At 41.6% G+C, this 16,035-nt stretch overlaps 2 protein-coding genes across 10 annotated transcripts in view; one reads left to right on the top strand and one right to left on the bottom strand.

Annotated features, from left to right (window-relative positions):
- WDR43 (WD repeat domain 43) overlaps positions 1–561 on the bottom strand; it is a 38,006-nt gene extending 37,445 nt beyond the window's left edge. For 2 of the 4 annotated variants that reach the window (XM_042848527.2, XM_065589312.1), the window contains exon 1: positions 244–556. In XM_042848527.2, the coding sequence (XP_042704461.2) occupies positions 244–471 (228 nt within the window). In that variant the 5' untranslated portion in view covers positions 472–556. Of the gene's footprint in view, positions 1–243 lie in introns of all 4 variants that reach the window. The other 2 variants (XM_005289525.4, XM_065589311.1) reach the window with 2 other exon arrangements.
- Positions 562–3,689: 3,128 nt separating this feature from the next.
- TRMT61B (tRNA methyltransferase 61B) lies at positions 3,690–14,742 on the top strand. Of its 6 annotated transcripts, none has more exons than XR_010599852.1 (8): positions 3,690–5,842; positions 6,821–6,923; positions 9,690–9,880; positions 11,321–11,412; positions 11,907–12,079; positions 12,839–13,032; positions 13,524–13,607; positions 13,801–13,914. XR_010599852.1 is itself a non-coding variant. In XM_005289523.5 (7 exons), the coding sequence occupies exons 1-7, from the start codon at positions 4,961–4,963 to the stop codon at positions 13,866–13,868; spliced, it is 1,593 nt and encodes a 530-aa protein (XP_005289580.2). In that variant the 5' UTR covers positions 3,690–4,960; the 3' UTR covers positions 13,869–14,742. The 6 variants fall into 6 exon arrangements, 3 of the variants coding, with proteins under 3 accessions (XP_005289580.2, XP_005289579.2, XP_005289578.2); XR_006174050.2 differs by having other exon boundaries at positions 11,841–12,079; positions 13,527–13,607; XR_006174049.2 differs by having other exon boundaries at positions 11,841–12,079.
- Positions 14,743–16,035: the final 1,293 nt, after the last annotated feature.

The following is a 16,035-nucleotide window of genomic DNA, read 5'->3' as shown; positions in this document are numbered from 1 at the left end:
AGGAGGCGGGAGGCCAGCAAGGGGAGGGGGGGGCTATGGCCGTGTCCCCGTCACACGGGGGCTGTTTCCCGGCTGTAGGGGGGGCTCCCCCCACTCGGGGCCTGCTGGCTGCTCTCCCTGGGGAAGCCACATGGTGCCGGGGGGTGGGGCGGAGCAGGCCCGGCCCCGCACGGGGCGAGCGGGCCATGCGGTGCGGGCGGCGGCACCCCCGGCCCGGCCCCGCGTTCCCTCCCGCCCCGGTACCTTGCTCGGGGGCTGGCGGCCCCCCGGCGGGGCCCAGGCCAGGCAGGTGCAGGCGGCGCTGAGGTGGGCGGAGGGCACGTACTCGTGCTGCAGGCGGCTGCTCGGCGTGTCCCACACCCGGAGGCGCCCGTCGGGACCGCACAGCGCCAGGGAGCGGCAGCCGCCCGGAGAGAAGGCGCAGGGGGCCCGTGGGGCGTCCCCACCACACACTGCTCCGGCCGCCGCCATGGCGCTCTGGGCCCGGCCTCTGCTCCAGGCCAGCGGCGCAGCGGCCACGTGTTTCCGCCCCGCGCAGGCGCACTGGCCTGGGACGGGCTCCCCCTGCGCCGCTCCTCCCCTCAGCTGCTCCGCCCGCGGCGGGGCGGGGGGCTGAGTGTGGCAGGAGGGGGAGTCCTTTGGGGGAAGTTGAGGGTGGCAGGACAGAAGGAGGTCGGGGGAGGGGGTGGAATGTGTGTTCAAATAGTATTTTGAGGCGGGTGGGTTATGAGAGTATCAAGGGTGAAAGTTGGGATCCTGGGGGCTGAGTATATGACAGCTTTGGGAGGTACTTTCTGTGTGCTGGGGGGTTTTGGGGTGTGTGTGTGTGTCAAGAGATGTGTGTGTGACAAGCTTTTTTAAAAAGTTTTTTTAAGGCTTCTCATTTTGCAGGCCTGATAATGTAGGATATAATGTGACTGTACCAAGGGATGCCTGGGACATAATTGTTACATATACTGCAGAAACATCTGTCAGAACTGATCAAGTAGCGGGGGTAGCTGTGCTAGTCTGTATCTACAAAAACAAGGAGTCTGGTGGCACCTTAAAGACTAACAGATTTATTTGGGCATATGAGGTTTTTACCCACAAAAGCTTATGCCCAAATAAATCTGTTAGTCTTTAAGGTGCCACCAGACTCCTTGTTGTTTTTGCAGAACTGATCAAGATTCATAGATTTCAAGGCCAGAAGGCATCCGTGTGACTTCTCTGAAACAGGCCATAGAAAGTCTCCACAGTAATTCCTAGAGCAGAGCTTTTAGAAAAACATCCAATCTTGATTTTAAAATGGTCAGTGATGGAGGATCCACCATGACTGTTCCAATGGTTAATTACTTTCAATGTTAAAAATGCACACTTTATTTCCAGTCTGAATTTGTATATCTTCAATTTCTAGCCATTGGATAGTGTTATACCTTTCTCTGATAGATTGAAGAGCTCAGGATTAAATATTTGTTCTTGGACGTATACATTCCCATTTAGTTAAATCAAAACACATATTGTTTTCTTGCACATACCTTTCCAAGCAATCCAGTGACCCGTCCTCTTCATTATTTACCACTCCCCCAACTTTTGTGCCGTCACCAAACTTTTTCAGTGATGATTTTATGTTTTCGTCCAGGTCATTAGTAAAAATGTTAAATAGCATAAGGCCAAGAACTGATCCCTTTGTGAGCCCACTAGAAACACACCTGTCTATGATGGTTCCTTGTTTTTAATTACATTTTGAGACCAATCTGCCAATTTTTAATCCATTTATTGTGTGCCATGTTAATTTTATATTGTTCTAGTTTTTTAATCAAAATGTCAGGCAGTACCAAGTCAAATGCCTTAAAGAAATTGAGGGAGATAATATCTTTTATTTGGATCAACTTCTGTTGGTGGAAGGTACAAGCTTTCTAGCTTCAGGGCTGGGGAAGGTACAGAAGTGTATTACATCAATACCAAACTTGCAAACTTATAAAAAAAAAAACCAAGTTAGTTTGACAGAATCTGATTTCCATAAACCTATGCAGATTGGCATTAATTATATTACTCTCCTGTATTAATTGAGTTGTGTATTAGCTGCTCCATTATCCTGTGGGAGTGATAGGAAATAGAAAATATAGCCTGGCAATCAGAAAAAAAAGTCTTGGGCATTGGGAAACTATGTTGCATTTTAATAGACCCCATGAGTAGTGGTGGAAGCCCCAGTGGTTAAGCAAGAATGGAAAAAGCACTAAAAAGTGTAATCTAGAGATCAATCCTTCACTTATCAGGAGGTAGACTAGATGATTTAAGAGAGATTTTTCTTCTGTAATTTCTATATTTTCCCCTGATTATTAGGACAGTGCATTGCAAATTGTTGTATCAGGCCAGATATACATATAAACAGGGATGTGAAAAGGTGTGATTCCTGGCCAACGTAGCTGTGCTGGCAGAAACCCTCTAATGTAGACACAGTTATAACGGTAAAACTACACCTTTGCCAATCTAGTTTATTTCACCTGGTGTTGTTTTGGAGGGGTTGGGGACATGAGTAGGGGGTGGGGCTAGAATAAACTATGCTTGTAAAAGTACAGTTCTGCCAATTCAAGCTGCAACCACAGTGGCACTCTAGGAGCACTTTGCTAGTACAGTTAAGCTTTCCAAAGGTAAACCTGGATTAATTTTAATTTATTATAATAATTCAGTACACTGTAAACAATTATTTTTAAAAGTACATTTCAGGTGCATCACCAGCTTTTCAGGATGCATATTAAATATATACTTAGTCCTTTCTGTACTGTACCAATTACATATCTTCTTTATTCCCCTTGAGGCACATACAGTCAGAAGAAGCATAAGATAAATACTTCCTTGCAAATGTAATGTTTTTCATACCCTCTCATTTAATCATTCCTGTCTACTTCCTTTAACATGGGGGAAATTATATATGATGGGGGGGGGGGGAAATCAATGAAAATATTGCTAATGACTAATGTGTCTCTATCATAAATAGTTTTCCAGAGAAGGGGGGGGGGGGGACAGGAAAAGCCCAGAAACCTGTTCTGAATGTAAACAGTTTAAAATTGTAGTTTATAGACTGCAAGTATAAATGTATAATGACTTATGTTCACCATTAAAACCATGCACATCTCACAGCCAGATCTTCAAGAGCTATTAACATGATTAATTATTTGATTTACAGCACCCAGAAATATGATAGTCACTTTACAGAAACATGAGAAAAGACAACCAAAAACATTTTCAAAGGTGCCTTTAAAAACAGGACTTGGGCTCATAAGTCACATAGGTGCTTTTGAAAATTTTACTCAAGGTCTGTGTCCCATAGGGATGATGGCAAGGGATGAGAAAGTACATAATAGTTTACAGTAACAATATAAGAATTCACTCTGGGCCTGAGTACATCTTATGGTTCTGATGCAAATAATGAAGCTTTGCATTTTCCCCCCCAGTGAAGTGTAACACTTCTAAACAACACAGCAGAAATGAATTTTACGGAAGGATTTAAAGGATATGGGTAGGAGGGAGGGTGGATTTTTAAATGGGTTTTTCTTAGTTTTAGGTTTTCAGCTATTGTTTTTTGAAATAGGCACATGCCATCAGTGGATTCCCATTGTCTTTCCTCTTTTAGGCTCTAGTCCTGCAGTGAGCTCCCTGTAGTCACAGGGTCCATCCACACTGAGCTCATTGCAAATGGGGGCCTTATAATTCATTCTGAAAAATAAAGATGCAAAGAAATTGCTCAGACTATGTTGCAACATAGACAAAAACCTTAAATCTTCAGAAAATGTAGTCAATCCCTGACCTCCGGCCTAGTGATTTTGCAGTTGTTCCTTCTCCACCATTATGCATTGTAAGTGAAAACAAGCTTCTAGACAAGCTTCTAGAGACAAAGTTCTATTCAAATTTACAACATATTGTAATTTTCTTTTGATTGTATGTTTTTTAAAAACATTAAATTGCAGCAGCATATCTGCCTTACCTATGTTTTGTCTTTTGTGCCAAACTGTTTTGCTCAAATAAACTTAAAATTACATTATGATTCATTTAAATCAAAAAAAGTCAGGCTCCGTGTTTTTGTCTGGCTGAACAAGAAGCCAGATTTAAACTATATTCATTCAGATTAGTTGTTACTTCTAAAGTATGTTTTTCTTTTTCTTGTTTTGGAGGGAGGGGAGTGTGGCAACAACTATAAGAAGGTATAATAAATAATAATCTTAACATTCTTATAGCATTTTTTTTTGTTCAAAATACTTTAACTGGCTTTTGATTAATGTTTGTAATCTTCAGAACAGATTTAAGAGTCAATTCTCCCTTTTTATAGATGGGAATGTTTATGGGATTGTATTTCAAATCCTTCCAAATCTCTTAAGAATATAAGAACGGACATACTGGGTCAGACCAAAGGTCCATCTAGCCCAGTATCCTGTCTTCAGACGGTGGCCAATGCCAGGTGCCCCAGAGGGAATGAACAGAACAGGTAATCATCAAGTGATCCGCTCCTTGTCGCCCACTTGTTCCTACTTGGAAGGAACCATCTTCGCAGTCTGTATTCATTTTAAAGCCGTTTTAAAATCTTCCCCTCTACATGATGAAGGGGTTTCGTGGGTCATTTTCAAACTCTCACGCTATTAGGGTGAGGGGGGGTCGAAGGAACACAAGGCTGTTTGTGAAGGAAACAGCAGCTGCCGGACGCCAATCTGATCGGCGCTGCCTGGGCCATGTGGGCAAACACGTGGATCCGGACGGTCGCAGGCTTACAGACGTGTGCCGCTGTGTTGGTCCTCGTGGTTCCTGCAGGGGGAAGGCAAAGGCGAGTCCGCCTGCGCGTGAACAAGTCCTTAGTCCAGCCCAGGGGGAACAACCAGCCTGCAGCACAGGCTAGACCGGCAAGCAGCGCCCGGGCCTCTCCCGGCCACGGCAGCTTTGTATGTAGCGCCCCCGGCCGGCGCCGTGCGGACGGGTGGAGGGGGCAGCCATGCTGCAGTGTGCCAGGCGGCGGCTGAGCCTGCAAGTGCTGGGAAGGGAGAGTCGGACGCAGCCCGCGCGCGAGGGGCCGGAGAGGACCGCGTTGGTGCCGCAGTGCGGGAGGAGGCGGGCGAGCTGGTTCCGGGCGCTGCTAGGCAGGGAAATGTTTGAGGCTAGCGATCGCTTAGGGGCACCGCGCACCCGGGAGCGGGGTTCTCGTCCCCTGCCTTCCGCCCATCGCCTCCGGGCGGTCAGAGCGGTGTGTTCCGGCTCGCCCCGGGATGGAGGTGGGGCCGAGTCGGAAGAGCAGGTCAGTGCCGCTGCATCGCGTGTAGCCGACTCCCCCCAGGCGGCTGCATCGCAGGCGGACCTGGGTCAGGTGCTGAGGAGCCGGAGGAGGCGAGCCTGGGAAAGGGCCCTGACTCCTCTGGAAAGAGTGAGCCGACTGCTACCAGAGGAGTTGCTCTCGGAAGAGATCAGGGACCTACGGCGCGCAGACCAGGGGGAAACAAGGCAGGAGGACAGCAGTGAATCTCACCTCCAGCTGCCTGCTGCCAGTAGGTCTTCCCCCGCACAACTGCAGAGGGATGAAGACAAGACGCCTGTTGACACCCATAACACATCGGCTAAAGATATGCCTTTCCAAGCCGGGGACTTGATTTTAGCAGAGTTTCGCAGAAAAACCTACACGGAGTTTAAACATATGCATAACCTGACAGCTGTCGGGAAATTGAATAGCAATTGGGGAGCTATTAGCCACCTGGAGATAATAGGCAAACTACCGGGCCAAATGTTTAGGACTTCTAGTGGGTTTCAGTTCCTGATAAGGAGACCAGCCTTAGAAGATTTTGTGTTGTTGATGAAGAGAGGACCTACTATTTCATATCCAAAGGTAAGTCACTGTTGCGTGGGTTGTCAGTTGTTGCAATGGATGTTTCCACAACTGAACAATTTTAACTTAAAAACCGTTTAAACAGCAGCTGGTGATGATTATTGGTTTTAAAAAGGCAGGAACACCCCAGTTCACCCAGCTACAAGATGGGTACCGGAACCATTGGGTTAGGGTGGTGAAGGGTCTGATGAGCCATGGGTTTAGGGAACTTTGATTAGATGTACAGTTCCAATCTCAAGGATCTGGAGATGTTTTGGATTTCTATTAAGCAGCCCTTCACATATAAAAGTTCGGGTAGTCCTAATTTAAAACCTTGTTAGAGATGCAGTCTCTAAGGGAGAGTCTTTTGTTGTTAATTTGTATATCCAAGCATTTTCAGTTTAGGGAAACAGCAATACAATTTACTTTTAGACAGCTTCCTTCCTACTAAACAGTCAGTGTTTTACAGTGGGATATTTTAGCTTTTACAACAGGGGTTCTCAAACTGGGGGTCGGGACCCTTGGGGGTCACGAGCTGTCAACCTCCACCCCAAACCCTGCTTGCCTCCAGCATGTATAATGGTGTTAAATATATTAAAAAGTGTGTTTAAATTTATTAGGAGGTCGCACTCAGAGGCTTGCTGTGTGAAAGGGGTCGCTAGTAAAAAAGTTTGAGAACCACTGTTTTACAATCATAATTTGCCACTTGTGTTTTACTATATTAAGGAGTCCTATCATTCCTGTATTAGTAAATTACTTCTTTCTATTAATATTTGATTTGTTGACCTGAATAGCTGCAGGAGCTTCAGGTGGCTTATGCGATTGCATAGTGATTGTCAGAGGTGCAGCATACCCACAGCTCCTATTGATTTCAATGGAACCTAAGAGTACTCAGCACCGCTGGAAATCAGGCTGTCCCTTTAAGCAGTATTCTAACATATTAAAGTTTGAATATACAGTATAAAAGTATTGGTATTTTATTTCTCTTTTAACCCTTAGGATATTAATGCAATGCTGATGATGATGGATATCAACCAGGGAGACACTGTGGTGGAAACTGGTACTGGGTCTGGTGGGATGAGCTTGTTTCTATCAAGAGCAGGTAAAAGACCCTAGATTTAGCAAATATAGGAGTTTATTTAAGAAGCAACACAGAAATCTTAGTATAACAAGTGCTGCTTTTCCATTAATCAAAAAAACTTGAAGTCACTCTCTATGTCCACTTTCAGGATTTGCTGTGACTTCAGATTTATGTATGCTGTTTACCTAGGGTGAAATTTCGCACTGTGCAGAGGGCTAGCACGTAGCCTGGAAGCCATTTAGGCTGCATTTTGATGTCATAAGGTGTACCGGCCTTGTGCTGATGCTCTGTACGGGGTTGAATTTCACTCCATGTTTTTATCATTGGTATCCTTGTATTGCCTTTCTAGCCTCTTTCTTGCTATTCTTGGGTTACTCTTTCCTCACCCCTGTTTGTAGACTGCATCACTGAAGTCATGATCATAGTGGAGGAGCAGCTCTGCTATTAAGGTTGAGACTTGCGTATGCCATATCTACACTACAGTAACACAGAGTCCGGTGGTACCTTAAATTTAATTTAAGGTGCCACTGAACTCCTTGTTGTTTTTGTGAATACCGACTAACTCCGCTACCCCCTGATACTTAACACCATGCACTACAGTGCTGTAGTGTAGATGTTTCCTACATTGATGGGAAGGGGTTTATTGATGTAGTTAATCTACCTCTTTGAGAGGGACTAGCTAGGTCGATGGAAGAATTCTTCCATCGACCTAGCTGCATCTACAGTGGGGGTTAGGTTGACCAAACTATGTGTCGCAGGGCGGAAATATGAAGCCGAAGTGGCAGTGGTGGGGCCAGGATGATATGGGAGGAACTAGTTGCCACATTTGTGCTGGCTCTGATGCCATTTTGCAGAGTCCCAGCCAGAACAGATCATTTATTTTCTGGGATAGGCTTGATGAAGTCTCCTGCATTAGGAATGATAAACCAAGTCTGCGCCAGGCACTTAGAACAGGTATGTGTGGCACAGAAACTCACGGCTGAGATCAGGGTGAGGCATAGTCAGTGCATGGCACAGTATACAATGCAGAGACTGTACTGGGGAGCTGAGAACAGGAGTGCTTGGCACTTACAGTGCTGAGGCCAAGGCAAGATGCTGAGAACCAGCAAGTTTGACATAGGCCCACAAGAGCTGACGAATAAGGAGGGCAGGATGAGAGGCCCACAAGAGCTGACGAATAAGGAGGGCAGGATGAGAACATGCTTTGAGAGGAATGGAGCAATAAACACCCATGGTTTCAGGCTGTATCATCTCCACCATGGGGTGTTCTCATTCAGCTGAGAACATTTCTTTGAGATGAATGGGCTACTTCACACCTCCCTGAGCTTTCCTTGAGGAAGATGGAAATGTAAACCCCCTTCCCTATACACTAGATCCCACTTCTGTATGCATTCCTCACAGCCTTCTGTCCTCAAAATTTACCAGGGGCATGTAGGTTTTTTTCCTACAATTCCTCAATGAATAACGGATCATCCTCAAAGTGGTCTTTGCTCTCTAGGAACTCGGATGCACTGACAGAACATAACCATAAGGGAGGGAACGTTGGGCACCTTCCCGTCCAGTGACATACCTGGTAATGTCCAGAAAGTGGAACCTTTGATTCCTTTCCTACAAATATCCCCACATTCCTCCCAAATTCTTCTCTTTGGCTGATCCACCAGGCTTGGAGAAGGAGCTCCTTCGCTCCCCTTCCCTCACTTGGGGAAGAAACCCAGAACTCTCCACCTCCCTCTGCTGCTTCCAATGGTAGAAAAGGGGCTCTACAGGCTCCCCTTCCCCCACAATTGCTGCTGCTCCTCCTATGGAAAAGGGGATGTCTGAGCTGTGCAGGGGAATGGGGAGAGAAGGGGATCAGAGTTGTGTAATGTTGGCACAAAGCTTAAGTGGTCCATGGACACCTTGTGTTGGCCCTCTGCACAGAGGTAAATTTCAGCAAGTGAGCCATGCTTCTGTTACTGTGAATGTAAAACCAACTCTGATTTAGGCACTAGAAATGAATGTGTGTCCATGTTTGTCTTTCCCAAACTCCTGTATCTGCTACAGAGTGAGTTAACTGAAAGACAGGGTGTCTGGCTAACGCTGCTGTTTCACTCCTGGAGACCTGCACTCTGATGCGGGTCACAAGTGAAAATAAGTACATTGGGTTTCACTGTAGTCTCTCTTTGGCGACTGCTTTAATCTCATCCCAGTGTTAGGCATAACTGAGGCTATGCCCTGCAGTTGCTGCACTGTAACTCCCGCATGTGGATGCTGCGGGCATAAACTAAAAGGTTCCTAGTTCTCATTAATGTAATCCTGTCTGAAAAGGACTACATTAATGTGCCTTGGAAACCTTTTAGTTTGTGCCTGCAGCATCTGCCCTGGAGAGATACAGCACATAACTTTATTGCAGCAGTGTAGACGAGCCCATACCATTGTTGGCAGCATTAGCAGAGAGATCAGAGACTGAAAGGACCATAGATATTGAATTCTTCTCTTATTGCTAGAGGTGCTCTCTCCAGGTGAGGGTTGAGACAAATGGTTCTGCCAGCCTCTGCTGTATCTATTCATAGAGTAGGCAAATTTCAGCCTCCAAGATGTTAATCTGGCACTTTTACCTGCACAGGATCACTTATATTTGAACAAAAATAAATTGTAGTTGATTATCTTTTATATAATAACTTGTTAAGGTGAGAAAGGGGAGACAATTTAGACTAACCCGTTCTGTTATTTACTTTGATGTTTTTAACCTGTTAACTTGAATCAGGAAAAAAAATAGTAAATTTAGTGTGTTTCATTTGCTTTAAGTTGGACCTCGAGGACATGTTATAAGTTATGAAATCAGAAAAGATCACCATGCTGTAGCCAAGAAGAATTACAGGCGCTGGCGTGATGCATGGGAAATAGGACATGCAGAAGAGTGGCCAGACAACGTGGATTTCATTAATAAAGATATTTTAACAGCTGCTGAGGATATGAAATCTATAACATTTGATGCAGTAAGTCTTTAGTAGAAAATTCCCTACCTTAAAGAGATTGGCATCTGATTTTTTTTTTCTGATGAAATGAAAAGCAATTTTCTTATCCTCTCCATTGTGGGATTTCCCACATCTAGCCTAAGCATAAACTATAAAGAAACAACCAAGTCTCTGTTAGCGGGGATGGACAAATCCCATCTCCTATTGTCAGCAAGTGTCTTTGAAGGTCTGATGGTGTATCATCCTCAAAAGAAACACTATGTCCATACATTTACTCCTTTCTGTCTTATAGGGAAAAGCATACTTTGTCGGTCTCCATTTGCAACAATAGTACAGTTGTGAGGGGAAATAGATTTTTTCCACCGCTGAACTTGGCACATGCTTTGTATATATTAAGTTCAAGAAAAATTGCAGACTTATTTGTACTATAACTGTTATTTAAAAATATAAATAAATAAATAACTTTGATATCACCTGTGCTCCTGAATAGAATGTTACTACAGTCTAAACTGAAGTAATGAAGGGTATTGTCAATTCCTCTGTCTTCATGCTGTAACTTTTAATATTAACATTTTCATGCAAAGTATGTAAACAAAATACACTTTTGGTTTTTATATCCTTATTCTTTTAAATTGATGTGTTTTACAAGAAATGTTTGAACCCAACATAAACAGTGGGAAGCTAGTTAATGCAGTAATTTATTATTATCAGTCTTATTGGATCAACATAAATCTTTAGATTAAACAAATAAATAAACTCGTCAACTAAATTTCATGTGCACAGATACAAAATGGCCAGCAACCTAAAAATATAATCTCTGACTCAGAATCTTGGATATAACAGTTTATTAGTCCACAAAACAGGTATTCTTACATGCTCCATTCTTTGTTTGCAGTTTAAATAGTTTCTTGAAGAGCAGTTGTCAGAGAGTTTGCTGAGATAGAAGTCTCATGAGTTAAACATCTGAATTTTAATATTTAATAGTATGATGTGATTATTTCATTGCAAAATATAGTTTGAACACTTCTTAACTTTTTTTAAAGCAGATATGCAAAAATCAATTACATGCAATCTGTTTCAGGCATTCGTTTTTTTATTTTGCCAGCATGATACAGTTTAGTTGCTGGACAGTTTGACATTAAGCCATGACTACTGTATGTTGGTTAAATATGAATTGTTCATTTAGTAAAAACTACCAGATCTTGTCAACACTTCATCTGGAATGCAGTAACACTGAGCGGTCTAAGCGTTCAGGGATTTAAAAAACAAAACAAAACACATGGATCTTAGGCCTGCATAAGCTGTTCAAAGACTGGAATAAAGTTATTTTTTGCAAATGTATATTGTAGATCTATGCATTAATTTTCCATAAACAAACTCCTAGTTTCTCCAAGTCAACAAAAGCAGAAAACAGATTTATGTCTATTCAGTCTGGTTAATAATTCTCTTGTTCTTCTATAGGTAGCTCTGGATATGCTTAACCCTCAGATTGCTTTGCCTGTTGTGTATCCAAACCTTAAGCAAGGTGGCGTGTGTGCTGTATACCTAGCAAAGTAAGTATTCAAACCTGGCATTGATAAACTTCTTTGAGTCAGACAGCAAATAACTGTAGTTTTGTTAAGCATGTTTTTATGAATAATAGATTTTAAATACAAAATGTTTATTTTTTGTAACAGTTTTCTACATTTGTTGTTCCTGTAATACTTTATGAGCTGCACTCAGTATAAGTCCTGCAGTCCTTACTTAGGGAAAATTGCCATTGGAGTCAGAGGGCATTTTACCTGAATAATGTCTGCAGGATAATTGCCCAGGTTCTTCTGTGCAGTATTCAGATTTGTTGCTGGCTTATACTAAAACTGATGGCTTTGTGTTCACCAAGAAGTGAAGAGCACAGTGCAGTGCACAGGTCCAGGACTAGCAGTTATATAAAAGGATCTCAAAAAAAAAATGTAACACCATATCTCTTGCATTTCTCTGAAAGTATCACACAGGTTATTGATCTGTTGGAAGGAATACGGACCTGCAATTTCTCTCTTTTATGTGAAAGGATCATTGAGGTGACTCACAAAGATTGGTTGGTACTCCCTGCTAAGCAGAAGGATGGCAGGTTAGCCCCAAGAGTGGAACCTCAACAAATTGTAGATGAGGAACCTCAACCAAAAGAAGATGAAGAACTTCCTATTCGGGATCAAGCAGTAATTGGAGAAAGTGACGATGTTGGTAAGGAGCTACCCTGAATTAGATATATATTGGCAGGGCCGGCTCAGGCTTTTTTGCTGCCCCAAGCGGCGAAGGGAAAAAAAAAAAAAAGGTGCAATCGGCGGCAGCTCAACTGCGCCACTTCATTCCTCGGCAGCAATTCAGCGGTGGGTCCTTCACTCTGAGAGGGACTGAGGGACCCACCGCCGAAGACCCGGGCGTGCCGCCCTTTCCCATTGGCCACCCCAAGCACCTGTTTCATTTGCTGGTGCCTGGAGCCACCCCTGTATATTGGACTAGGAGACTAATGTAAATTTTCCCCCCTTTGAAGGGAGATTCTCCCTTACCACATCTATTTTGAACAAGATATAATTCAGAGAAGTCTGCTACAATTTCACACACCCTTCCTCTCTCAAATAATCTGCTTACATCACTTCAGATGCACATATGTCCTCCACATTTATGAGCCAAAGTTATCCGCTTGTGATGTATGCAAGCTCCATTGGTCCATAGCGGCATCTGCTGGTTTTCTAACACCTTTCCTGAAGCATTGCTGTTGCATGATGTAAAAGTATTAGCCCATGCTTACCAGACAGAGACTTGTTGTTGGTGTGGTTGGCTTGAAGTATAACTTTTTTCTGTAGTCTGAAAGCTGAAAATCTGGATCTCTAAGCATATAAACAAACACTTTTTTTTTTTTACTTTTATCATAAAAAAATGAGGATGAGGGTTTGAGAGCTAAAAATGTAATCACGTAAAATACCATTTTCTGTTTTTCAGACACCACCTGATCTACTCACCCCTAGCTCTTGTACTACTTCCTATGAAAAGTACTAGGAGTAGTGAAGCTGAAAGTCTGGGTTGTGGAGAACAGGTTTAGCACCCAAGTCCTCTCCTACAAATGAACTTTTTCTGGCTACAATCAATATTTTTTGGGGAGCTTTCCTAAATTTTGATTGGCAGCTATATTAATGGTAAATATAAATTTAAATGAGATGGCCTTTTAATAAATCCAGTTGCAAATTTAAATAAATAAAAATAAATTCTAATTGGTAGCTTAATCATGCTATTGAGTGAAACTTTTTAAACTTGAATTCAGGAACTGTTTTAGGGTAGCTTCCATATTCAGACTGTTGCTGCTTTATAATCCATTATGATTATGGTGTTTTTGGGACTGCATGTAGCAGATATTAACCAAAAATAGGATGCTTTGTCTGCAAGCTGCAGCTCTGGCAAATTCAGGCAGTACAGCTCATTCTAGCTATAGGTTTGTGAATATAGCAAAAGAGGCTGTCTATACTGATGCATGGCTGCAGAGCAGCCTGATAGGAGTGGATTAACAAAAGAGAGAAAGGCAAGATGTTAGAGAAATTAGTATTTGGACATAAAATACTCTAATATGATGTATGTAAGTTATTTATGTTTACCTGCCAGGAAATAAATATTTTTTTTTATTTTAATTCAGCAGAATCGCTTTCTGATTATGTCAAACCATATGGTTCAGTGCCTTACATTGCTAGACCTTACCCTTGGCAAACTGGTCACACAGGTAAGAAATGTTTGGGAAATGTTTTTATAATCTTAAGATTTGTTAAATAGTATTGTATTTTTCACAAACACTCGCTCTTTCTAAACTAGTATTTTATCATTGACATAATGAATTGATATAACTTATAGTAGTTATCTATTAAATGCACACTGACGTTCCTGTGGCAATAATATTTTTTTTTCCCTCCAACTAGTATTTCTCATCAAGCTGAGGAAATACAAAGTGGCATATCCAGACACTGCTCCAGATGGCAGCTGCTAATTTGAGTACTGTACTTTGCCAGAATAAAATTAAATGTTGTTGTAAATGGCTGTTTAATTTTGTAGACTTGTAAATTTTTTAAAATTACTACTTTGATTTATATTGAATGTATATTTTTATATTCCATGTACAATCTAAAGAAGGGACGCTAATGAAATAGTGAACTATGGTACAGCTATGCAATACCATTAGAAACAAACATTTTATAATTGATCTTGCAATGAGTTTGGTATTCTGAGCTGTGTCTAATAACTCTGGTCAAACATTTCATTCTTCATTTCCTGTAAACCAATCCATGGATTTGTCTTGATTCATGCAGCTAATCTTTCTCCCTTTGGTGGATAGACTGTTGCAATCTACCAGAAATAATAATAATAAAAAAAAAGAGAAGGTAAGAATACAATAGACCAAATTCTGCCTTCTGCTACAGATTCAGTTCCTGTTTGCATTGTTATGTACCAATCAATACTGATCACCTTTGTTAGGAGCAAAATATGTTTGCACAATTCTACACTGAGTCATTAGGAAATGCAATTCACAGAATTGTGACCCTATTATATATACTTATTTACCTCAAGGCACTGTTTACACAAAGAAAAAGACCAGTTATTGACAAGATTTTCCTTGCTATACCTCTGTCAATCAGGGCTGAAGATTGTTTGGCTGATAGTGGTCAGATCATTTTCAACACCATTACAGAAAGCATGTCTACTATTTGTTGGAGGGAGAAGAGGAGGGATGGTACTGTGGACAAAGCAAAGGACTGAAGAGTCAGGAGTTCTAGTTTTAATCCCATCCCTGTAATGTACTTCTTATGTAGTTTTGGAAAAATCTGTGCCTGAGTTTCTTCCTAATTAAAATGGATATGCTAAAACTTCTCTACCCTATGGGGTATTCTGAGGTTGAAATGGAAACCATCCCTGGGTCTGGACCACTTAAAATACATTAGAAATAGTTTCAAGTATTACCACCTTCCTCTGCGTTCTTGTGTCAGTTGTGGTTATATAAATAACTTATTCTATCTTTTAAAATGTTTTTCTCATCTGAAGCTATGTGGAAAACCCACACAAGCAGAGCAAAAGGACTTGTTCCAGGGACACCATGAACCTGTCTATATACAAAGTGCTATCAAATGCATGAAGTAAATGAACTAATTTTTTTCCTAATCTTTCAGATATAGTAATCTTAACTCTTATCTGTAACAGTAGTAAGTTTAAAAAAATTGGGACAGAAGTGTGATTATAGTCTCAGTTTGGAGGCTCTGTGTAAGTGCAAAGTAGTTTAATAGTAAGCTGAACCTGTGATATGTTCTACTGGCCTCGTATGCCTAATTCCTTTTCTGTTAAAAATATCACACAATTGAAAAACTTCCAAGGTTTAAAAAGCCCCTTAGAGTTGGAGCAGTTTACGGACGATATCAAAACAATAAGTATAAGACTCTAGGATTCCTAATGCCAACATTTCAATCCCCTTTGCACTAATGGAAAAATGGATATTAAAGAGAATTTATTATGTCACCATTTATTATTTAGATAAATTAATTCCACTCCTTCAAAGATGTATGCATGTATTTAATGTTTCACACTGTGAGTAGTGCCCAGTGGTTAAGCACATGTGTAAATCTTGGTTGATTTGGGCCTTACACATTTTTATAAAATGAATCTACCAAAAGATAATCATCTAAAGCATGATCCAGTCTTAATATTTAATTTTAAAAGGAACAAATACCTACTTTATATGATGGAGATGTCTCAGATACAATAAAAGCTATCCAAGATTTTGGGGTGGGAGGTGGGTTAGAAAAAAAACAATTGATTTCATGAGTGATCAAGTTCAGAATATATATGATAGAGGGCTGCACTGTTTTGTTTTTAAAACCCTGAACTTGTGTTGCTCACAACAGTAATCTTAAAACTCAGATAAGCATAATTTATTCTTATTGTTGCTTCTAACAAGCAGGAAATGTTAGAAAGGAATTTTCAGAATTAATTTGAGACATTAATATTGGACAACTTCTTGCTCATAGTAGTATATATTCATCAACAGTCCGCTGAAGTCAGTGAGTAGCTATGAATAAAAGTTAACAGGATTTGTCAACTCCCAGAAGAGTTAGAATTGAGAACAGTTAAGGAGACAAGGATAATTTCAATAGACGTAGAACATCTTT

This window comes from Chrysemys picta, chromosome 3 (assembly GCF_011386835.1).
Source record: "Chrysemys picta bellii isolate R12L10 chromosome 3, ASM1138683v2, whole genome shotgun sequence".
Taxonomy (NCBI): Eukaryota; Metazoa; Chordata; order Testudines; family Emydidae; genus Chrysemys; species Chrysemys picta.
This window is presented reverse-complemented; position numbering and strand designations above follow the sequence as displayed.